Source organism: Ailuropoda melanoleuca, chromosome 5 (assembly GCF_002007445.2).
Source record: "Ailuropoda melanoleuca isolate Jingjing chromosome 5, ASM200744v2, whole genome shotgun sequence".
NCBI classification, from domain to species: Eukaryota; Metazoa; Chordata; class Mammalia; order Carnivora; family Ursidae; genus Ailuropoda; species Ailuropoda melanoleuca.
This window is the reverse complement of record NC_048222.1, coordinates 54,481,969-54,506,625: the sequence shown is the minus strand read 5'-3', so window position 1 is coordinate 54,506,625 and position 24,657 is coordinate 54,481,969. Positions and strand designations below refer to the sequence as shown.

Here is a 24,657-nt window from a genome sequence, read left to right as displayed (position 1 = left end):
AATGTTATGGAATTGCAGGTAAGGAAATTTTTCATCTTGGAGAGTCACTAAACAAAGGAGGTGATATTTCAGCTAGGTCTTAAAAGATGAATAGGAATTAATCAGAATCTCCAGGCCTAGGGAAAAGCATACCTAAAGAGTATGGAGGATAGAAAGAACGGCAAGTGGTTCAGTCTGGCTAGAGTATAGAGAATGAAAGGGAAAAGGAGTGAAGTTTGGTTATGTGCATAATTTCTTGGCTACAGTGAACAGAAAGGTGATGCCAGAATGTCGTATTGTGTTAGATTCCCTTATTAGACAGTAAGTGGTGCTATTGGCCCAGGATGGCTTGGTTGCTGGCGAGGGCTAATGAGCCTTTTAGAAAGGACGTAGTGCATTTAACCATCTAAACCCATAAGGTATTTCAAAGCTGTGAGTCCTTGACTTGGGGTAGAAGGAGCTACAGAATGGTTTATCAACCGTGTATGTTCTCCCCGTTTTAGAACATTCCAATTCCAACCCTGAAGGAATTTGCAAAAGCTCTGGAAACCAACACTCACGTAAAGAAGTTCAGCCTGGCTGCAACCCGTAGCAATGACCCTGTCGCGATTGTGAGTAAAATTTTAGAAAAAAAATTTTGTTCAGAAATATAACAGGAGGGCACCTGGGTGGCTCAGTTGGTTAAGCAGCTGCCTTTGGTTCAGATCATGATCCTGGAGTCCCGGGATTGAGTCGGGCATCAGGCTCCCTGCTCAGTGGGGAGTCTGCTTCTCCCTCAGACCCTCCCCTTTTTCGTGCTCTCTCTCATTCTGTCTCTGTCAAATAACTAAAATCTTTAAAAATATATATATATATAACATGAAAGTATTTAATTCAGTAGAAGCTATCTTTAATTTGTTTTACCAATTAACAATTTTTAAATCTGGCAAATGTATTTTCTACACAGTTAAACAGAATCAGTTATACTGAGACAATAAAACAGAACCCAAATTTCAGGCACTTTGAATTAACTAAAATTTTGTGAGCACTACACTTTTAAGTGAAAGAAATAAGATTGGATTAGTCATTGAGCTAAATAAATATTTAGATTTTGCTCTGTGCTTAGTACAAGTTTTCTGAAACTTTTGTATCTACATTAACATTCTGTCACAGTCAATGGTTATTATAAGACCCCCAAGTCCTACAGGATCTCAGCACATATCAAAGTATATTTCATTTTAACCTTTAAAATGGATTAGTATGTTTCGAAAATATTTTAAATAGCCAGGTTTTAAAACCTTTTTTTGACACTGTTAACCAGAATATGAAGAAGAAAAAAAAACAACCAACCAAAAGCCCTGTTCCTTCCACGCATTTCAGGTAATTCAGCTACATAAGGAAGCCCCTGGGCCCAAGTAAATACTACAACTATTACCACCGTCGATGTTATTACTATTAATAGCTAACATTTCTTGGGTAATTAGTAAATGCCAGCAGTAAGCTCTGTGCTTTACACATATCAGCTCACCTAATCCTCACTGTAACACTATGAGGTAGGTACTATTATTAGCTTCCACTTTAACAAATGAGTGGTCTGAGGCTCAGAGAGGTTAACTCTCTTTTCCAGGGTAACACAGCCAGTAAGTGACACCACCAGGTTTTTCTGGTTCTGCAAGCAGGATGGCTTAGCCATCAAGCTCTGCTATATTTGTACACAGAGCCTCCCTGTCATACATTTGCTAAAATATGTCAGTATGGGGGAGCCTGAACATCAGCCTGTGGTTCTGCAGCCTCTAATGCTCAGCCCTTGAATGAAGCTAGACAAGTTTTCTTGACTTGATGATGTGATTGAAAGTAACATGTCTGTTGGAAGACCTAAAGTGGCATGAAAAACAGGTAACATAGAGGGTGCCTGGGTGGCTCAGTCGGTTAAGCATCTGACTCTTTAGATTTCAGCTCAGGTCATAATCTCAGGGTCATGAGATCCAGCCCTGAGTTGGGCTCTGCCCTGGGCATGGAACCTGCTTAAGATTCTTTCTCTTTCCCTCTGCTCCACCTCTAAAAAAATAAAATAAAATAAAATAGTAAAATAAAGTAAAATAAAATAATAAAGACAGACAACACGAAAGTGATGACTACCTATCACAACTGCTGACACAGAGTAGATGTTTGAAAAACACTTGTTAAATGAAAGAATGAACATGGCCTCCAACCTCTCGGCAATCAAGAATATTTCTATGCTGACCATAGCATATATAAAATAAGTAGTCATGTAAGAGGTACTAAGCTACAGAATTGATGTTTTCACCAACAGTTATTACATATGTAAATACGTAAGTTGGAAGCAGTTTTGAATTTGAAACCTATCATTAAAATAGAAAAAGAGCAGAAAGGTGAAATTAACAATTTAAGGATTTTTATCAGTATATGATTTTTATAATCTCTGTCGTTTAGATTTGTTTTCACTAAAGCAAAATATTCACAGTACATTTTGTATGTGAGTGACTAAAGGGATGAATAAGGGAATTATTTGTCACTTCAATATAATATATTACAGTAAAATTGCAGGGATGGAAATAGGTTATAGTCCATTGTTGACACCACTAGCAAATAGTCTAACTCTTCTACCCGGTCAAATAGATAGCTTGCTAAATGGACTAAATAAATTCCAAATCTAATAAACTCTTCGATACTCTTTTTAATGCAACAACTATGTGTTGATTGCATACCATGTGACAAGCCCACCACACAATTGTAAGGAATAGTTGCAGTCCTAAGGGTGTGAAGAGACAAGCTTCTCTGGCCTGATTCCTAGATGGCTTCCTATGGTCCAGTCTTCAACCTGGCTGCCCTCAGGTAGTTCTCCTTTCAGCCATACAACAGTCGAGAAAGAACTTTTCTGTAGGTTGAAAACTGGTTGATTACCCCAGAGGCAATAGAAATCTTCAAACGGTGATTATGACTAAACAACTTGCTGCAAAGAACTAAAAGACGGGGGCGCCTGCCTGGCTGACTGGCTCGGCTGATACAGCATGAAGCTTTTCATCTCAGGGTTGTGAGTTTGAGCCCCACATTGAGTGCAGAGATTACTTTAAAGAAAGAGAGAAGAAAAGAATTAAAGATCAGTGTTAAAGCCAAGAGTTTCAGAAACTTTTCTTTTTTAAAATTCAGAAACAGAGGGGTGCCTGGGTGGCTCAATTGGTTAAGCATCTGCCTTCGGCTCAGGTCATGATCCCGGGGTCCTGGGATGGAGTCCTGCATCCCTGCTCAGCGGGGAACCTGCTTCTCCCTGTCCCTCTGCCCCTCCCTCTCTCTCTCTCAAATAAATAAATAAAATTTTTTTTTAAAAACTACAGAAAATAAAGTTCAGAAACATGCAATGAGGCACTTGTGAGATTATTGTGAACATAGGCAAATTGTGAGTATGTGACATGGTATTATCCCCATTCTACAGATGAGGCAACTGAGGCTGATAAAGTTTGAGTAACTTCACTAAGATTACACAGCATGTAGACGAGCCAGGAAGTGCATTTAAGTGACCTATAATCAAGTTCAGTTCACCATGCCCCAAGCACTTCCATAGAACCACATCTCTAGCAGGGACCAGAAAAAGTCCAAATACATTAAAAAACACTTTTACTGTTAACAATGATGCCACATAAAAGTCAAGAGTTTAGATCAGCACTGTCCCTAACAAATAAAATGAGAGTCACAAATGTAAGCCACATATATAATTTTATATTTTTCTGGTAGCCACATTCAGAAAAAAAAAAAAAGAAATAGATGGAATTCATTTTAATACTATATTTTATTTAAACCAGTATGTCCCAAGTATTATCATTTCAAGATATAATTTGAAAATAATAAGGTTTTTTCCATTATTTTTTTCATACCACATATTTGAAATCCAGTATGAGTTTTCCATTTACAGCACGTCTCAATGCAGACCAGCCCTTTTCCAAGGGCTTAAGAGCCACATGTGTCTTGAGGCTACACTTTGGATGGTGCAGGTTTGGACAATGCAGGAAACTGGATTTCCATATAATCCTGTAAAGTACAGAAAGCAAAACCTTCTCTTTAAAAATGTATTTCTACTGTAACTATTTATATAACATTTAAGAAATCTAGTCTTTGTTTTACTGATGTTATCCCCAGCACATGTAATAGATGCTTAAATATTTGCTGAACTGAAATTAACTTGGGCTGGCAGCCCAGGGTTATGTTTGGCTGGGTCTCCTCTGTTTTGTTCAGAATGAGAAAAGTGTTTTCTCAAGTTTAAAAGAAAGTGGCAAGATCCTGGCTACTTGCCAGGAAGTCCTGCAACTTTTTTTTTACAAAGGCCTAATTGCTCCAACATTTTGTTATTCTGATAATGAACGTAAATCCTGAAGCCTGGAGCGTCCAGAAGGAAAAGCCTGATGCGTTTCCTTCTGATGCTCTAATTAAAATGTGTACGTTTAATTCTAATTAAGGACCTAGCAGTGAATAAATGCACTTTGATTTACGTGGTGTACAATAATGTCAGTCCAAATCTTCGAGCTTTCTTTGCAGTTAAAGCAACTGCTTGACTAATACACAGGATTATTTTTCTAGGCTGGTGCTTCTCAACCCAGGGTAATTTTGCCCTCCAGGGGACATTTGGCGGTGTCTGAAGATATTTTTTGGTTGTCATGACCAGGAAGGGTGCTATTGGCATTTATTGGGTCTCAGAAGCTGCTAAACGTCCTGCAGGACACAGGATAACATCCCACAACAAAGAATCCTCTGGCCTCAAACGTCACTGGTGCCAAGGTTGAGAAATCCTGTTCTGGTCCCAAGTTAGATTCCTTCTCTTCCTTCTTCCTGTGTTTTCTATCATAAAAACAATTAAAATAATTAAGAAGTTCCTTGTTCCATTCCCCAGAACAATCAGTATTAGCAATTTGTTTTTCATTCTTCTAGTTGTTGTCTTTATGACTTTAGTCAAAATGGTTGTCCATCCTGGTGAACATTAATCACCCAGAGAGCTTTTTAAAAATACAGAGGTCCAGGGGCGCCTGGGTGCCTCAGTCGTTTCGGTGTCCCGACTCTTGGTTTTGGCTCGGGTCGTGGTCTCGGGGTGGTAGGATGGAGCTGTGTATTGGGCCCTGTGCTCGGCATAGATTCGCTTGTCCCTCTCCCTCCCCTCTGCTTCTACTCTCTCTCTCTTTCTCTCTAAAATAAATAAATAAAATCTTTAAAAAATATATATATAGCAGTCCAGGCTATAGCCTGAGATTCAGATTTCATTCATCTGGGGTGGGACCCAATGCTTTATATATTTTAAAGCTTCTAGATCATTCTAACATGGAGGCAGAATAGAAAACCCCTGATATACATACTTTTTTGTTTTTGATTTATCATCTTTGATAATTTTTGTTGCTCCATTAGAAAAACTGAGAGCAGTTCTATACTCTGCCTTCATCCCTCCTCTTTTTCTACCTACGAATTTTAGTTATTCCATTATTTTCACCCCTTTCAGCTTTGTATGTTTTATGCCCTTATAGTCTATGTTTTGTATATAGATTAATTGCAAAAATTTAAAACAATTCCCTGGCTGTGTAAATGTATAAATCTCTGTTTTCATGGGCCTTGCTGTCTAGTGACTAATGCTGGTCTGAGTCTTGTCCTTTGTAAATAATTTATCATTTCTTACTAGAAACTTTCAGAACTCTCTCTTTTCCCTTGGAGTTCCAAAATTTCCCTTGTATGTGCCCACTTCTTAACTCATTTTGCTGAGCATCCTGTGGGTTCTTTCAGATGAAGACTCATAACTCTCTTCAACTCTAGGAAATTTTTTTCCTATTTAATTTTTTCCCTTCTGTTGTCTTTTTTTTTTTTCTTTTCTCTTTCTGAAACTCCTACTAACTGAATGTCGAACTTCTGTATCTTTCCCCATATCTTTTAACATTTGTCTCATGTTTTCTATCTTAGTCTTTTGACTCTGCATTCTTGGGAATATCCCCAGATTTGTGGTCTACACTCACCAACTTGGTCATCAGCCATGCTCATTTTGTAATTCTGGATGTCCATTACTTTTCCTTATTTCAATGTAGTATTTAAACTTTTCAGGACATTTTCTGGTTCAAATTCCTCTTTTTTTCTCCCCACAATAGTCCAGTATTTATTTTATGGATACAATGTGGGTTTTTTTCTTTTTCTTTTTTGGTGGGAGAGAAGAGGGAGAATAACAATTAGAGTCTTTACATTTGCTTCTGTTCCCTGAACAATCTCCGTTCCCTCTATGTCATGTTGTCCTATTTGGTTAACTTGGCTTTTCTCTTCCATGAGGTTGGTTTTCCTACAATGTCTGGCAGTCACTGGTTGCCAGACTTGCGTGTAGAGAACGAGGTTGTTTTATGTGAACCAGGATCATTTCCGCTGCAGTTGTATCTGTTTCACCAACAGACCTGTCCCTCAAAAGGAAGGCCCTTTCTGTTTCCCATTTGTCACCATCCGACAGGCTATGTATTTTATTGATTAATTTATCAGCTACCCTCTTAAGACAGATTTTTGTTTTCTCTGCTGCTAGCACACTGTAGAAGCCCAATAAATAGTCCTTTTTGATTGAATGAATGAATGAATGAATGAATGAATGCTTTTGTAAGCAGGCAGGTGGATTGACTGGCAGCCCTCTCTGAAGGGTGTGCATGAGAAGCTGACAGGTGGCTGGGAGTCCCCCACAAGTCTACAGCTAGGAGGGCTTCACTCTGGGAAGCGTTCATTCCTGGACATAGCTGCCTCTCCTCTCTGTTTCTCCCACACCATATCTGGTGGGAGGTCTGAAGGTGCCTCTGTTTCTACATGGCTTCCGTCTCAGCTCCTAGCCTCACTAGAGGCTCTTCCTGGGAAAGTTTTCATTGACTGTGGCCGCTGGCCCTGTTATTTTTTTTCCTGGGAAGCTGCAGGGAGGGGCGATGTGCTCTCCATCCGCTCTAGCTGTCCCAGGCTGTTCTTAAGGCAGTTCTTTAATGAGATGCCCCAATTGGGACTTACTCTGGCATCTCAGGCAACAGCTTTGTTTGTGGTCGTTTCTCCACCAATCTGTCTTTTTTTGTTGTTTCTTTGGCAATTCTTCAAGGTAACGGCCCTCTGTTTTGTTTTGTTTTTCTTGCACTGAGAGTTCCAGTCACTTAAAAATTACCTCTTTTCTTCATGCCAGTGGCAAACTTTGGGTGCAAGGGGAACAGGCAAGTGCATGTATGTATCTCTTATTTTGAACTGGGGGTCCCCCGTGGGTTTGCCACTCTGAATGGTGATTATATTCCAAAAGTTATTTTTGAGAAATTCTAACTTATAGATGGCCTGAAGTAATATGACTAAATCAGTAGTGCCCACATGCTAGTCAACCGTAAAGTTTTTTTATCCATTCATAAGAAAAGGGACAAAATAAAATAATTCTGAGATCATGTCCTTTCTACATTTCTCCTAATGTTGAAATGTCTTTTTCTCAAAAAAACAGAAACAAAATCACACACACACACAAAGCAAACTGATAATGCTAACAGATGGTAGTGGGTTTTACTCAACGTCCTTATCTAACACAGTTGGTAATCCTGTGTCAGGATTTTTTGTCTTTGTTTTTGTTTTACAGGTATGCAAAATTTGTAAGTCTGGGCTGCTGGACTGAATTATTCTTCGTTTGATTTGACTGAGTTTTCCTTTAAGTACACAAAAAACATCTGTGTCTAATTTGGGGCTGGGGAGTTCAGTAAATAAATCTTCAGAAGCATTAATGGTTACTTCTTTTTTGCATAATAAGGCTTTTGCAGATATGCTGAAAGTAAACAAGACCTTGAAAAGCCTAAACATCGAATCCAATTTTATCACTGGGACCGGGATCCTGGCCCTGGTGGAGGCATTGAGAGAGAATGACACCCTGACAGAGATCAAGATCGACAACCAGGTATGACTCACAGGGTGCATGTGAGGGGGAGGCGGGGGGTGCCACAGGCAGTGAGTTAAACGCCAAAGTTCTGGGACTCAAGTCGATATTCCGCTTTCCTGTAAGTTACAACAGCTGCTGGCCTGTGGAGGTTGTGTGGGAGCGCATGTCAGTAACAAACGCGATGTACAGTGAGGCAGCCAGAGACAGAGAGGGCCAGCTCTGCCCCGGCCCTGGCTAGTCGGGCACCAGGTGAGGAGGAGGCGGGGCCGGAGGTGTTGACGGCTGCTTTGTGTAGCTTCACTCTTGCTTCCTCACAGGAATCTCAGCCAGTCCTGTCCCAGCCTTGCTGTTGCGTCTCACTGGGACTATGACTGTGAGGAGAAAGCAGACTGGCCATGCCCAGAGGCAGACTCCTTGCTCTGAACAGAACTGGACTCCTGCAGCCTGAGGCTGGCCACAGAGCCTGGTTAGAGGAATCCTGGTTCTAGAAGATGGTCTGGCTTGGAGGAGCAGGCCACACCCACAGTGCAATCAGAGTCTCAGCTCTGTTGCAGTGTTTCTTAGGTTCCCATCAGCAGCCAAAGCAAGCTGCTTGTCTCTAGGGCCACATCTTCCTGAACCCTGAAGGCCTTTTCCCAGCATCCGCCTGCCTTGTTTCCAGTTGCTCTGCTGGCTTCCGCTGGCTCCTGCTGCCGGACAGCAATTCTCAGTTCTCAGCATGGTGCTGTGCCCCGCCCCTTTCAGTACAGGGAACCTTCTGCCATGGGACTCAGTGAGTCTGAGAGGTCTAGACACGGTCTAGTGGGCAGAAGGGGCCCTGCGATGACCCAGGAAGAGGAGACAACACAGAGACCTGTGCTGTGAGCATTCTCCCATGGGGAGGGCGCTCACTGAGAGTGCCCCCTGCATGTCCGGAAATTCCCTAGTCTAAACCTTCCAAGAGCTGATAGAGCCCCAGGATTCTACCCAGGACTTCCTTAAGTATGGAAACCCCCGACAGGTCTCCTGAACAGCTCTGCTATTCTTTTTGGCTAATTAGGACATGGGGGCTGCTTCAGTGCAGGTCCTCCACCCCTCAACTCCTCCAGAGGCTTGCCGCCAGGGGAGCAGGGAACCTAGAGAAGACGGTGCTCCTTTACTCTCGCCCTCCCTAGAATGGACGCATCACCAAAGCAGCTTTCCCAAATGCATATATGGGAAGGGGTATGCACAGCAGCCGTACCCCCTCAGGAAACTCAATGCCCTATATCCTGGTGTGTGTACAGCCGCTAGTAAATTTGAAAGGGGGCATCAGGGAGTGGGAGAGTAGGAAAATGAGCCAGAGAGAAATATGAACTGAAAGAAAAGAAGTGATGACTCAGCAGATGCACTAGTATAAGAAAGAAGTTAAGTGAGCTCTTAGCATATTATTTCCAGGACATCTATGACAGAAGTGGATACCTTATTCCAAAGTGTATTTAACCTCTTATGTTGGTTTAGGCCATTATGAAACCCCATATCTGAAGCAGTGTTCCAGATACTCTGTTCCTAGTTCCTTGTAAGATACCACCTGGTTAGCACTGGCAGATAAAGTACAGTTAAATTTGAATTTCAGAGAAACAACAAATAATTTTTAGTGTAAGTATATACCATGAAATATTTGGGACATGCTATACTAAAATATATAGATATTTCTTTTCATTTATTGAAATTATTCATTTTTATTAATCAAAATTCAATTTTAACTAGGTGTCCTGTATTTTTTATTTGCTAAATCTGGCAACCCTACATCTGGTGAATGAGCTGGAGTCCTGAACATTGAGTATTGAGCAGCTTTTTATAATGCATGTGAAGAAGACCCTGAAATACAAAGCCAGAATTTGCTCTCTTAAATTCCCCTTACCTCAACCTTATCACCCCTCTTCAGTCATCTGGGATGGAATTGTGTAGCTTTTCCATTTTATTCCCCAATATGCCTCTGAAATAGCTTCTTTACACTTGTGACAAGAAAGAGGATGGAGACTTTCTAGAGCAACTGGAAAAATTCTTTGCTTTATTCCAAGGAAGAGGAAATTCAGAGTAAAAACTTGATTTCAATCCAAATTTTGTTTTTTGACTCATAGGCATAGAAGTAGACCTCAGTTTCCTCATCTGTGTAATGAAGGATAAAATAATCTGTAAGACCGTTTCCTCAGGCAGGGCCAGCAGCTGAGACCAATTTAGCATCCTTGCAGCAGACAGCTGCACCTAAACAAAGGCCTGCTGAGAACCCGTCACTGGGGTGGGCTGCCTCGGCTAGGCTCCAGGTAAATAGGTAATGATTTAATCAGATGCCCCATGTGAGAAGAACAATCGGTGATACATATTAATGAAACAGATGGGCAACTGCTAAATAAATTTGAGTAAACAAAAAAGGTAACTTAAAAAAAAACAGAAGAAATGTATGCTTAAACTTTTGTTTCTCTTTTGCCTTTGTAGTTAGTGACTTATAAAGGGGAAACATATGCAAATTACAAGAAATTTTGGCCTCCATTTGTTGCCCTGGATTTATATAACACGAAAGACCTCAAATAAAAAGACCCAGGCTGAGAAAGAAAGGTGCCCTATGTTACCTTACTTTCTCCCCTTCTTTTCTATGCCCCTCCCAATACGCTTTTCTGCAGCTCCTGCATCCCTTACATAGCCATCAGCAAGCCCATCCTGCATGTTACCCAAGCGCAGGATTCCAAGGTGTGAGATTTGTGAGGGGTAGTGAAGGGACTTTTATATCATCCCTCCCCATCAGCCACATCCACCATGAGCTCCTTCTGCCCTTGGATAGCACTACTTGGCTCATTCCAGGGGCATACGGTATAACTATGGCGGCCCCAACCCTAGCTCAGGTCTCAATTCCTAGTACAGCCCACTGTTCTAAAGCGTGTCGTGAGCTAAAATTGTTCATGGAACTATGAGGTCAGGATCTCTTTTTTGCTGCCTCTCCCTCCCATTAGCTTAGAATGCTAATCTCTACACTGGATACCCAGAGTTATTGTCTGACTGGAAATACCACATTTTGTTAATTTCTTGGGGAGAGACTGGTTTGACAGGTTGCTGGGTGAAAAGAAAGAAAAGGAGCAAAGAATTAGACCTTAGGACTCACCTAGAACAAAAAAGTTTCTCCCTAAACCTTTCTCTTTCATCTATTCAATACTTAAATTTTCCAAAATTAAAAAGTGTGTTTTAAAATATAATAATTCAGTCAAAATTGCATGATGCTGGCACAGAAATAGACTTGGCAGAATAATGGATTCCAGAAACACATCCAAGTACTCCTGAGAATTTTGTAGCAGAGTTCCTCTGTGAAGAAAGATAAAGTAAAAGATAGTGGGACAATTTCACTAGCGTTTTGGAACAAGACAAAGTTGGGGCTCTATCTTGATTCTTATACTAAAATTCATTCCAGATGAAATGAAGATTTAAATATGAAAATATATGAAATCATAAAATGGAAGAAACCAAAAGGATTTCTGATAGAAGAAATCAGAAGAGCCTTCCTAAACATGATATAAAATATAGGAGATTGATATAAATCTAGCCATATGAAAATGAAGAGAATCAAAAAGAAAGTCAAAAGACAAACTGAACAAAGTATTTTCAACACATTTGACAAAAGTCTAATTTCCTAATATATAATAAACTTACAAATTAATTTAAAAAAAAAAGAAAACGGCTGGTAAAAAAAAATACACAAATGACAGAGATTGGTAGTTTCCAAAGAGAGAAATGCAGATCCATAAGAAAATTAATTGTTCTTATTCATACTTTGAGAAATGCAAATTAAAGCAAATAAATAAATACAAGTGAAATATAAATCTTCACCTATTAGATTGACAAAGGGGGAAAAGATTGATAATATCCCAATTTGGCCAGGGTAGGGAAAATAGTAAATCTCAAACACTGTTAGCAGGAGTAAAAAACTGTCATACTTTTGAGGGTAAGTGAGTAATATATCAAAATTTGAAACATACTTACTCTTGGGCCCAGCCCTAATTTGCCCTACAGGCAAACTTGCAGAAATGTCCTAGGATATATTGTGTGTGCAAGGGAAATTAACTGCACCATTGTTTGGAATAGTAGAAATGGAAAGTAGAAATGGAAAGGTGTTCTTAATATTAAATGAAAAATAAAAACACGTTTCAGAACAATATGCTGATATAATCCATTTATGTGAAAAAAGCATACATGTACATATTAGGTAGACATATGAATGCATAGAAAATGTCTTAAAAGACTACATACATATGCCAAACTGGCTTTCTCTATGGGGAATGGAAATACTGGGGGAAAGGAGCTTTTGTATTTTATACATTTTTTGTGTGCTTTTTCTAAATAAACCTATTCTTTTTAACTTAAAATTTTTAATAAATATATTATGGAATAATTGAATTTTAATTTTTGTTAAATTTTGATTAATTTTAAATTCCTTTATTTATATGCCCGTTTTTTTAATTCTTTTAATTTTTTTCTTCTGTCTCAACTTAAACAAACAAACAAAAAAAACCAAGAAACCTCTTTCACCAACTTAAAAAACAGGGATTTTTCTATAGCCCAATAACCCTTTCAGTGTTTGATAATTCTCTTGGCCATGGTTCAAACCACAATGAAGTTTCTTTGGGATCTCCTACTGAGACTCTGCTGAGAAAGAATGGCCAGCTGGTTGATGAACTTTAATTATTTTTGGATACGGATCCGAGAATAGAAAATTCAGTAATTGGATTGATTGCTGTAAGACAGTTTCACTATTTAAAAACACCTTTGTTTAAACCATAGAAATGGGTAAATTGGAAACACCAACTGTTAGCTTTGCTTTAATTTTACGTGTGGAATCATCTTTTTCTTCATAAATAATTTGCTTAGTGTTTTAGTTTAGCGTGCCAGCAGATTTGGCTGTCTGTTGGATTTTGCTTCTAGACAAGGAGCAGGTCTCAAGTGACTGTATGGGAGAAAATATCTCAAGTGACTTTATTCCTTTCAGTGTGAGACTTTTGCCCCTTTACCGTTTTGTCCAGCAAGTAGCTGTGTATCTCTCCCATGCCAGTAACTGTTTCCTCTCTCTTCTTGGTCATCCTGTGTGTGTGTCCGCACCTATAATCAGAGACAGCAGTTGGGAACAGCTGTGGAGATGGAAATTGCCCAGATGCTCGAGGAGAATTCAAGGATCCTCAAGTTTGGCTATCAATTTACCAAGCAAGGGCCTCGGACAAGGGTGGCAGCCGCCATCACAAAGAATAATGACCTGGGTAATGCAGCCCTAACGTGTGCTGTTGGCAATTAGAAGAGCAGGATGACTGTTTATTTCTCCACTTCAGATGCAGCATCTCACAGACATCATTCCACTGGCGTTTGGTGTCAGCCCTTGATCAAAGGCACATTATTACGTTATCCTAGGAATTCTCAACAGTTTCACAGTGTTTCAATTTTATTGTAGCATTCTCTCAAGAAGAACTGTTTGTTCTTTTTTTCCGGACAGCCTTTGATTTTTGCTTGGTTTCCTTTATGAATTTGGTTCTCCTTTACTTCTTACATGTAATCACCCTATGTTGTTATCTGCACCAGAAGATGGATGCAGTGACATGGAAATTCCCAGTTCACTTATGTTTGACCCCTGACTGTGCTTTTGCACTTGGGTTTGAATGCGGTTATGTCTGATACTTTGGCGATTTCCATGTGAAGTAAAGTAATGGAGCTATGTTATAAAGGTTAAACTTAGAAGAAGCTTCTTCAGTTAACACCTCTTTAATTTTTCCTGCTGCCTAATCTTTGCTGAGGATCCGTGACATTTCTTCTGTTAAGATAAGAGGGGGCATATCCTGGTCAAACGCAGCACAAAAGAATAGGACAGATTGGGAAAGCTTAGTCTGGGCACCACTCAGTCACCTGAAGCAGCATGGCAAAAGGCCATCCAAGAACAGACAGTCACTTGGCAAGCAGCCAGCCAATAGCAGAGCTCGGTCCTCAGTTTGAGGTTCAGGGACAGAATGCCAGACCTTGGACAAGAGAACTGGGCACAGTGTTCCGCCAAGTAGAGTGCTGGCCATGGGGAGGATTCAGATCGTAGACAAGACAGAAACCAAGAGGTGGAACCGGAAGGGGCAGGTAAAGATTAGTGTCCTTCTCCCTGGCCAAGCATGCTCAGCCAAGTTGCTGAGGCCCAGGCGAGGCAGGTTGTGTGGCCTCCAGAGCCTGGCCAGGCATGTGGCAGTGCTTGCCGTTGGGATGTAGAGGATGAGGCTAAGAGGGCAACCCTGCATACAGGGCTCTGGGGAAGGGTGGAGGCAGCAGTCAGAAGGCACCTAGGAAAATTGCAGGGAGTCCATAGCTGAACAACATGGAGACAAAAGAGAAAGAGGCAAAAAGAAGAGGCTTGAAGTAAATGGGGAAAAAATCATGAGCCCAGGAGTGGCAGCTGTGGGCTATAGCTTTTGTCTCATTTTCTGCGGGCTGGGCTATTTAAAGTGGAGACTTAGGGCAGGACCCCAGCCAGGGCACCTTTTTGCCAAATCCAAGAGAACCGGTTAGAGGAACTCTCTTCCTATCCACCAGCCAGGCTTGTAGGCGGAGAGGTGAAAGGGGGAAATGGATTGCAGAAACTGGGAATGGGCAGTCAGGGCCACTTTTTTGGTACTGAGTACCCACTCAAGGGAACTTTAATCTCTGAGTTTGCCTGCCATCTGAATCACCGCTTCCAAGGGGGGGTTGTTTAAAACAGGTTTAGAAACTGTGAACATCTGTTTGCAGCTCCTCCTCGTTTTCAAGCCATAAGCAGAATTCATAGACTGTAAGCATGTCATCCTGGGGAGTTAAAGCCAGCTAGGGGTCAGGTTGCACAGAGGCTGAGCTGTGCTGTGGGTAAGTGATCATGGAAATACTCAGAAGCTCACTGTGTCATGGGTCTATTCTGAACCTGCTACTCCATAGACATTTCTACCATTCAAGTTCCCAAATATCAGACATGACTTTATTTAAAATGTAAATTCCGCAAGACACTAGATTATTATATCATTTCCATTTATACCGTGTATTGGGTAATTGAGTATGGAAATTTAAGATAACTATATCCTTAAATGTGTGGGATTGCTGTTCAGTGTGATTAATGTTGTTTGTCTGGAATTTAAGGACCATTCCTTCCATTTATCTTTTTTCTTCCCTGTCTTTATTTCTCACCTAGTTCGTAAAAAGCGAGTTGAAGGAGACCGAAGGTAAACTTCCGCAAGAGGAGGCAAAGTTGCACCATGGTGGCCATTTAAAAATAAGCAAGCAAAAACTCTTCTCCTTTCCGATCAGGACCATTTTATCCAAGGTTGTGCATTTCCGTTAACCACCCAGCTAATCATTTAATTCTTGTTCTTTTTTAGCACTACTTATTTATCTTGGATTTTTTAATATATACAATTGTCTCATTTGCTCACGGGCACTTCTGGCAACTCACACCAGTGGACTTCAGCAGATCTTAGTGGGTAACAGCAATTGAAAATTACTTAACCACTTTCATATTGGGTTGTCTGTCTTTCTTACATGAACTTTTTTTTTAATCACTGAAAGGAGTTTAGTATATACATGTATTTGTAACTGTGATTACGATAGAGGCCTATCTCTGTTTACATGCATAGCTTTGAGTTAGGCTAAATACATCAGAAGTATTCTTCTGACCACATAAGAAGTTAGTATTGCCAATCTTCACTGGGTGAGAAAATGTGACCAACTTGGCACAAATTCTCCCCTAGTTCCAGAAAAATCACTAAATGCACATGCCCCACTGTTTGAAGAAGTGTACTATAAATGCACGCGTCCCACTCTTTGAAGATCAGTGGTATCATCTTCCTGAAAGCAAGGCAGCATTATGATACTTTAATACAGCATCAGCAAATAAGTCTGAAATAGTAACCCATGAGTAGTCTTCAAGGCAGACTTACAGGCAGCAAAATTAATTAGCACACCTACCTTTATTGATTATTCAACATAAATTCGATCTTTAACATGACTCTAATAGATAACTTTTTACAAAGCTGTTTTAAACTTTTCCAAACGTGATGGGAAATTTTTAAATTTTAGAAAGAGGCCAGCTTTTAAAACAGTACATTCCTCAATAAAACAATAATAATTGCACCTTAGTCAGAGTTGTCTGATACATATGATTGCATCATTTTGGCAAATTTCAGAAGCATTTATTGCTTTATCTTTAGTGTGACAAGATCACAGAACGAATTGTGAATGTTCAAGTTACTTATACAGACGTTTGTACCTATGGCATGATCTATCCAGACCTTTGCAGACATCAGGGAAAAAATGTGATTTATCGCTTCTCCAAATGTTTGTCTTCTCAAGGACAAAGCCTGTGAATGTACAACTGAGATGATTGTATGGTTGTGTGCAGTGACTTTTCATCTAGCCGTGTGACAGTGTGATGCTAAGCTAAGGAAACATAGGACTACAGCGTTTGGCGCAAGCTCACATCCCTTGGATGACAGTGCCTGAGGATGTCCTTGGTGGCACTCTGACACTGCCTCAGGCACCTCTCCCTCTCTCCCTTTCTTCTCTCTTCTCCCCTCTCTTCCATCCAACTCTTTCTCTTTTCTCTTCTTTTGTCTGAAATTCTGAGCCTTGTAAAGGCAACATCCCTTGTGCTGGTGACACCTGGAGCTAAAGAGATTGCTGACTCAAAAGAAGATGGGCCCAAGTCCGAATCTGTTTAGTTCCTGAGTTGCTTGATAGTAGTAAAACAAGCTAATGGGAAAACACTGTGTGCAGTATTCTAGTTAGCCCGTAAAGCACATGGAATCTGGTTAGGAGAGATAGCCTTCATAAAAGTGGACATTTACCTGTATTATAAGAACTCACATCCATATCTCTAAAATCCTTTGAAATATCTCATTTTCTTGACAATATTTTACGTTTTTTGAGGGAATAATGAGCAGAATATGTTGATATATTTCGAGTCCTAACAGTCCTTTAATTAGCTTTTGACTTTCTCTCTAAAAAACATGGTAAATACCATTTGATGGTTTTCAGTTTGATTTTTCCTCCCCCCTTACTCATTTAGGTGTGGTGTGTTGAAGCCAACTCATACAGGCTTTCCAATTATTAAATTTTCAAGAATTTTGCAAACTTGTTAAATACTGCCGTTATTAAAAATTAAATGGCATGCATTTACAATTAAGTTATTTTAAAAACAAGAGTAATACTCAAAAATACCTTTTAATTTTCTTTGCTCTTGAGATCATTCAGATCTATTGTGTCTGTATGACAGAAATACTGCATAATGATGTACTGTTGGGCATCTCTTTCCAAGTCAGAAGTTTAGGACTTCTTGCTGGTAATTTGAACTTGGCGATAGTGGGAGTACTTACATTATGGAAATTAGCAAATGTTACAAACCAGGACATTTTCCCCCCCTAGGTTGCTGGTTGATAAACATTCATCAGCACACCACAGGGTAGAATGTACACATTTCTTTTTTTGTATACAAATGTTTTGGTTACCATGTTGCCAAAGGGAAGAACCTTTCTTTTACGTGTCTTTCTCCTATCCCTTTAGATTTGTTGCAGATATATTGTAAGTGCTGAGTCCCTGACAGGCCCTTCAAGTAAGACTTTCTCCTTTCTTTCCTCACTCGCTGTCTTCCTTGCCTTCCCCTCTATGAAATCCTGTGTCCTACAGAGTGTTCCCTGCAGCCCCAAGGACTGGGGCCTAAAGCAGTTCCTGACAAACTCTGGCAGAAAGCAAGAAAAAAAGTCAGAATTTGATGGTGACTGTGCTGTGGTTGTTGATAGTATTAACAAAATTTAGCCCTGTTTTTAGCTTGTGAAATAGTTGGGTCACATGTAGTAGAATGTATAAAATCAAATATTTATTACTCATCAGTTTATCTTATCATTACTTGTGTTTTTAAAGTAGCTTGAAAGGTGACATTTCCATGAGTATTCACATATTAAAGATAACTATTAGAAGATAAACTTACATTTTGGGGACCGTATAAATCATTGAATTAGCCCGGGACTTCATTTTCCTGTTTGCCCAAAGTGTGTAAGTAGAAGCTTTTCCATATTCCTGCACATGATTAACCCCTTACCATCCATCATGGTGGGGCATAATGTATATAAAGTATTTTTATATGTATGCATTTTGCCAAATACTATGTTTTAAGAGATTTGGCAACATCTGGACAACTGATTGAAGGGAGATAATCTCTCCCCAGACCACCTCCTTTCCCTTTCAGACTTGTACAGGCCCATGCTAGTGTCATATCACTCATCAGGACATGCAGCTCATACACCAACACCCATCCCAGCACATGTGGAAGATGACTTTTTAGGAGAGAATATGGAAGTCTAGAGATCATGTAACTAGTCCAGCACTACATCTCCCCATCTGCCTGAAGCATGCAATGGAAGCTCTTTTATCCTCATTAACACGATTAAATGCTTTCCTTTCATCTTGGTAGGACATAATGTAAATAAATGTGTGTGTGTGTGTGTGTGTGTGGCCAAATATCTAATTATCTAATGAGGTATGTGGCTACATCTGGACCACTGATTGAAGGGAGATGCACTCTCCCCTGCTCCATTTCCCTTGTCCTTCTTAACATTGCTGCAGGCCCAGGTTCAATGCAGATCACTCCCTGGAGTTGGCAGCTTAGGTCACTAACCACCAAATTTCACAGCATGTATAGAAGATAAGTCTTAGGGAATTAGGAGCCTGGAAATCATTTTATTGTTCCAGCACCAAACTCTTCATATACCTAAAATGTGTAAATGGAAGTACTTTCATCTTCATCAACATGATTATGCCCCTTCCTTCCATCTCGGTAGGGTAAGCTGTATATAAATATTTTGTACATAAAGGTCACCAAATACTTTAAGTGGTATTTGGCTAAAGCTGGACGAGGGATTGAAGGGAGATGCTGTCGCCCGGTCCCTCTTCTCTGACCCCTCTTAGAGCTGCTGTGGGCCTAGTTTAGAGAATCACTAGCCTGGAGGGGCACGGGCAGCTCGCCCATCTTAGAGCACCAGTTCATCTTACGATAAAAGCCCATCTCCATTTAAAAACTCAGAAATCATCCCAATGCCTATACTCCTCAGAACAATTTCCCTAAGGGAAGCTTGGTACACCAAACCAAAAGAACAGCTGCTTCTCTTCCAGACAGAAATGTGGCCCCTGGCAGGGCACCAGCATTAGGGAAACCAGGGTGCTCTGAAGAACTACCATGAGAACATTTCAGATACTCAAACTTGAAACTGGCATGAAGCATCAGCATGTTTAAATGTGGGGTAGCTGTTTAAATTTCCAAGAGTTTGCAGATACTTCCTCTTGTCAGGGATTTGATGTACTTAGCCCTCTCCCAGGCAGTGTAAAGGAGACAGAGAAAGTGTAAGAGTTCTGGATTAATATAATTTGATATGTGTTTCTGGGTTTTGGAAGTAGAGTGCCTTTTTGCAAAGTGGATACCATCTTTTTAGTTTGAGTATTGATAGCATCAGTGGAAGTGGGCAGGGGGCAGTAAGTTGTGAATACTGGGTTCTGTGGTACGTTACCTCTACTGGGTTGGAATTGTTTCAGCTTTTAAGTCAGGATCCTGAAGCTTCCTTCCACTCTTCCACTAATGATGCAATAATAGCTATTTTCATTTTAATGAGCAGAGAACAAAAAAGAAATGTTTTAGCTCTGCCTTCCAGCACCAGGTTCCACTTATTGCTCCTCACTTCAAATATCGCTGCCACTTACCAGACCATCCTCAAAGCTAAAGGATTGGGACACAGGCAAAGGCAAGGTGTGAGAACGCTTGGCAGCATCAGGCTGAGCCCTGTGGATAAAAATCATATGATTGGGCCTCCTGGCAACAAGCTTGAGAGAGAAGAGTACCCAGAACCTCAAAATGTATTTATTGTTTTCTTGCTCCCATCTCTAGATTAGATCGAATTTTGTTTTGTTGTTCAGAAGTTATTAAGTGGAGGGGCTGAGTGAGGTGGGGAGGAAGATGGAAATTAAAGGTTTCTATCTGGTGATGGGTAGTAAGGAGGGCACGTATTGCATGGTGCACTGGGTGTTATATGCAACTAATGAAGCATCAAACTTTACATCAGAATCTGGGGATGTACTGTATGATGATTAACATAATATAATAAAATAAAATTAAAAAAAAAGAAATGCAAAAATAAAAAATAAAAATAAAATAAAGGTTTCTATTTGCTTAAGGGGAGAAGTAAGCTCTGCTCAGCTTACCACCTTCCATCCACCCATAACAGTAATGATTAAACATTCAGGAGATGGATGGAAGAAGTGTTTCAAAGTTTAAATTTGTAACCTGGCTCTGGGTACTGTTCTGGGAAGGCCATACACTTCGCAGAAGTCATGCTAGTTTTGTGATGCATCATTGACTTGGGAGAGGGTGAAGGAGACTGGACTTTTCTCTGACATCTTCCATGGTAGTCATTTCGAGCACACTGGCTCTGCTAGTCGGTATGGTGGAAGGGCACTGTACTAACAGACTTAGAGGCTGACCCCTAATCCCATCACCAACACTTAGCAGGTGTATGATCATGGGCAATTCATTCAATTGCCTGACAATTATAGACTACATAGGGGGAAGAGCACTGGATTTGGAGTCAAGACGCCTGGACACTTGGCTCCACACTTTCTTAGCTGAGTGACTTTGGGGCAAGCCACTTAGTCTCTCAAGCCTAAGATTCTTCAGCTATATTATAATGGGAATAATATCTTCACTAACTACCTCACAGATTTGTGGTGAGAAAATAATCAGATAATGGGATGAAAACACTATACTGGAAAGGGCTATACAAAAGTGGGAGATCATTTTCATCATCTATTCACTAATGTTTTCCACTGCCTCTTAAATCTCTATTTTCTTCTGAGCATTGAGTATGAGCAGTCACAGCATGGGTATGACATACGTAGGGGACTGGAATTATTTCATTTTTAACACAGAGACGGGAGAGGTAGTTGATGGGTGGGTGCGTGTTGTATACGAGTGATATGTGTGGTGGCGCATTTTCCTGGGTCATCTTGACAGTACCCCCAGGACATGGTCAGGGCCCTTGCAGTGAGTCTAAAGCTGGACACAAGTGGGGGAGCAAACAGTGATTAAGAATTGAGGGGAGAGTCTGGGGCAGTGCTGCCCTCCTGCCAGGCTCTGTCACCACAGGGGTAGGCTATGACTTGAGGTGTGACAGGAGACCTAGGAGCGAAGATTATCCTTAAGGCTCTAGCAGCTTTGTAACAGGCTCTAGCCCTGATAGTGAAGGGGAGAAAGTGTCACCTGTGAGATCAGCTCTCCCGGTCAGCAACTGCCTTGTTATCACCAGCAACCTTAGCGTTGTCAGTATTTTTGTGCTAAGAAGGATATCAAAACATGGCGTCACGGGACCTTCCTAAGTGCGTGGAGGCAGGGAGTGTCTCATCAAGCTTTGTGTCTTCAGTAGCGTCTAGTCAGGTGCTTTGTATATATCAGGTGCTTCATAAATGTTGCTTGAGTTGAATTGTCCTCCCGCCCCACAAGAATGATGCTCCATTGGTCATCATGTGATGTTTGGAAAACAGCACTGATTTGGATGCCCGCTGTGTGTGACTTTGGGCAAGACTTTCCATCTCTCTTGAGTTCATTTCATCTGTAAAATGAAGTGAGTGAATTAGATGCTTTCTAAGGTCCTTCCCAGCTCCCAAGCGTTACAATAATCCTGTGATTCTGAAGTTTTCATTGCCTCTGAGCATGCGTGAGTAATGCCTCTGTTGCAGCTCCATCCCTCTTCAGAAGGTTTTCTATCCAGAGGAAGAGGTCTGAACATTCCAGACAGTTATCTGTTCCTCTTCAGCAGTTTTTACTGTCTTCAGAAAAGGAAAACTTAAAATATATAATATTTTCTCCTCAAAATTGGTGGAGAAGAGGAGGAAATGCAAAGAAGGAAACTGAACACAGTAAACACAGCATGTTTTTCATAGGCTTTTACTTAAAGTGTATGTGTGCATGCGCGTGCGTGTGTGTGTTTCTGAGCACATATTGATAATGAGAGAAGCCAATCAGAAATACGCTGTGCAATTGAGACAAGCTGGCCGCGGTTTTAAAATTTCCCATGGGTAATCTAAATGTGAGTAGATAGGAATTGGCCATATGGTGAAATGAGATGAATAGAAAATGTGCTTTTTAAGGAAGTTTTATTTTAGTACCAAACATTGCCAGTGACAATCTTTAGTTAAGAATGAAATTATTCTGAACTAAAATTCTTATCTCTGTCCTTTTGGTTTAAAAAAAAGCGCTATATTCATGGAATAATATTGATATTTTAATTAAACCTTTATCTTAATTCTGTTTCATCTACTCAAGGAAAACAAGCAGCATTTTTCATTGCATTTAAAAATGTAAAATACTTGCATGCCACCAATTGTAATATCTTACCAGTTTGGATGCCTGTAATGTGTGACTTTATGTGTACCTGTATTGTTTGAAGAGAACAAAGGAAATAATACTTTGTAAGCTGTTTAAACTTATATTGGCAACATTTATTTGGCTAAGCAGTTATTGAAAATTCACATAGTTTCACTTTTCGTTTCGAAAGTTTTCAAAGGTAAACATTTATTCATTAGGGAATTAAAGACTAATTTGCCTTTTAAATGTGAAAGTGGACATTGTGGGAAATAAGTGTGTCATAAAGCAAAATGTATGAAGTGTGAAATCCTCTTACCCTGAAAATTAATAGGAATCCAAGTGGGCACAAATAGGTGTAATGTTTGACCCTTTGGAATTAGCCAGCCAGACCTAATGCTAAGGTAAATGTATACTGTTTTAATTCATCAAGATCTTTCTGCTTTCAAAGATATGATGTATTCATTTATGCCTGGAATGAAGTTCCCAAGTGAAAATGTACAGAACATTAGGAATTAATAAACTTTCCTTTTAAAATGGAAGTAAAGACTGACTTAATCTGGCTAATTTTTAGACACGTCATCTTTTTAAAATGAATGGTTGGCACCATGTTCTTATATTAGACGAGTACGTTTGCAGAAAGGACTATAAAGTGTCGTTATTATGAAAAAGATAAGAAGTAGATAGACAACAAGAAGTAGCCAGAGGGCGAAAGAATTCAGTATTAAAACAAATATGCACATATTTGGCTAAACAGTTAAAAATTGTTAGACTAGATGGGAGCAGGAATATAGATAATCCCAATGGGTTCATTGTTTTACCTTGATTTTTTTATGTTAACTTTGGATTTAGTTGTTTTTGTTTTTTTTAAAGCTATGCTGGGATTGATAACACAGAACACTAAAAATAACAAAGTTATATTGTAAAGATATGCCCTGGAAAAACAAGAAAACCTATTTTTCCTGCCCTCCTGCTGAACTCTGCCCTCTTTGTCACTTAGACTGATGGAAAGGTCCAAGAAGAAGCACAGAGGGCCTAAGTCTAATTTCTGTATTTTCTGTTCCATACCTTCTTATGCACAAGGAAGTATAGTAATGATTTTCTTTGAAGGATTCCTTCAGGCTATGGGGCTGTGCTGAATAAAGTCACAGATATGCATTTTGAAGTCTGACTTGCCTAGTTCAAATCTCACTTGTTAGTTGTATAACTTTCTGTAGATTTCCTAGCCTCTGTTTCTTCACCTGTATAATAGGAATCATAATCATACTTGACAGTAGTGACAGTGGTACTATTATGAGGATTAATGTGTAAAACACTTAGAACAGTGCTTGACATGTAGCAGGCACTTAGGTATTACTATCCTAAACTGTAACTTAAATATCCATGGATATTAAAGCCAATAAAGTTGTCCATTTTATGTTGACAATGTAGGAATTTAATCAGGACCGTATCTTACTGATTTTTGTGTTTCTACTGTCCATTCCTTCTGGCAAACAAGCCCTCCCTCATCACTCCAATAATTGAATATAAACAAGATGGAGCTGACTCAGGAGTTACTCCTGACATGCCCTCTCATTTAGTTCTGCTTCTTATGACTTCCTTGATGTTTTAACTTGTTTGTACCTGCTCTGCTTTCTGGGTACCCTCCTTTGCATTTGGCAGTCTGGCTCCAGGAGCAACTACTTTACTTTTGGGACTGTCTTGTGCAGGACTTTACTCTGTTATGGACCTCGCTCTCTCGGTTTGATTATTCAGCCTTCTTCTTGTGGCTCACCAGCAAGGGAACATGATCAGATGTCCACAGCCTCTAGCAAGTGTCCCACATGTCACAGGACCTCAGTAGGAGGAATTAGATGTACGTGTGCTTGAATGAGATTGGGCTGTGTGGGGGGCCCAACCAACCTAAGGAGATGAAATAGGAAAATCAGGCAGCTTCATGACTCAAAAGGTATGTGTGTGTGTTGGGGGAGGGGTTCTCCAAATTGTAGACCACTCAATTTACCAATCCTGAGCAAAATTTTAGAAAACATTTTAACTGCTTTAGTGGTTTTTAGGCACTTAGAGAGGAGGCAGTGGTCTCTAAGATACAGCACAGATTCATTTAGAGAAAACAGAAAATCATGAGAGTCCAGGGAAGAGAACACACTGTATTTTTCAGCAAGACATTTGACAGAGTCTTGCAACATCCTCGAGAAATGTGGGTTTCGTAATGATGAAACTAAATAGTTAAATGACTGGTTTAAACAATCTTTTTTGACTCTTGATCATAAGTAAATGCTGATGAATGGAAGAATTTCAACCAAAGGGGTTAGTAGCCACCACATGACTCTTCCCTTGACATATTTGGATCAGCAGCTTATCGGTAATTTGGAGGTATACTGATAGAATACCAACCAAATCT

At 40.1% G+C, this 24,657-nt stretch overlaps 1 protein-coding gene across 1 annotated transcript in view; it reads left to right on the top strand.

Moving 5' to 3' along the window:
- The window catches only part of TMOD2 (tropomodulin 2), a 52,290-nt gene extending 29,492 nt beyond the window's left edge, over nt 1-22,798 (top strand). The window contains exons 7-10 of the mRNA XM_011226470.3: nt 483-590; nt 7,739-7,882; nt 12,978-13,122; nt 15,051-22,798. Coding sequence (XP_011224772.1) covers nt 483-590; nt 7,739-7,882; nt 12,978-13,122; nt 15,051-15,085 — 432 coding nt within the window. The 3' untranslated portion in view covers nt 15,086-22,798. The remainder of the gene's footprint in view (nt 1-482; nt 591-7,738; nt 7,883-12,977; nt 13,123-15,050) is intronic.
- The last annotated feature ends 1,859 nt before the right edge of the window (nt 22,799-24,657 follow it).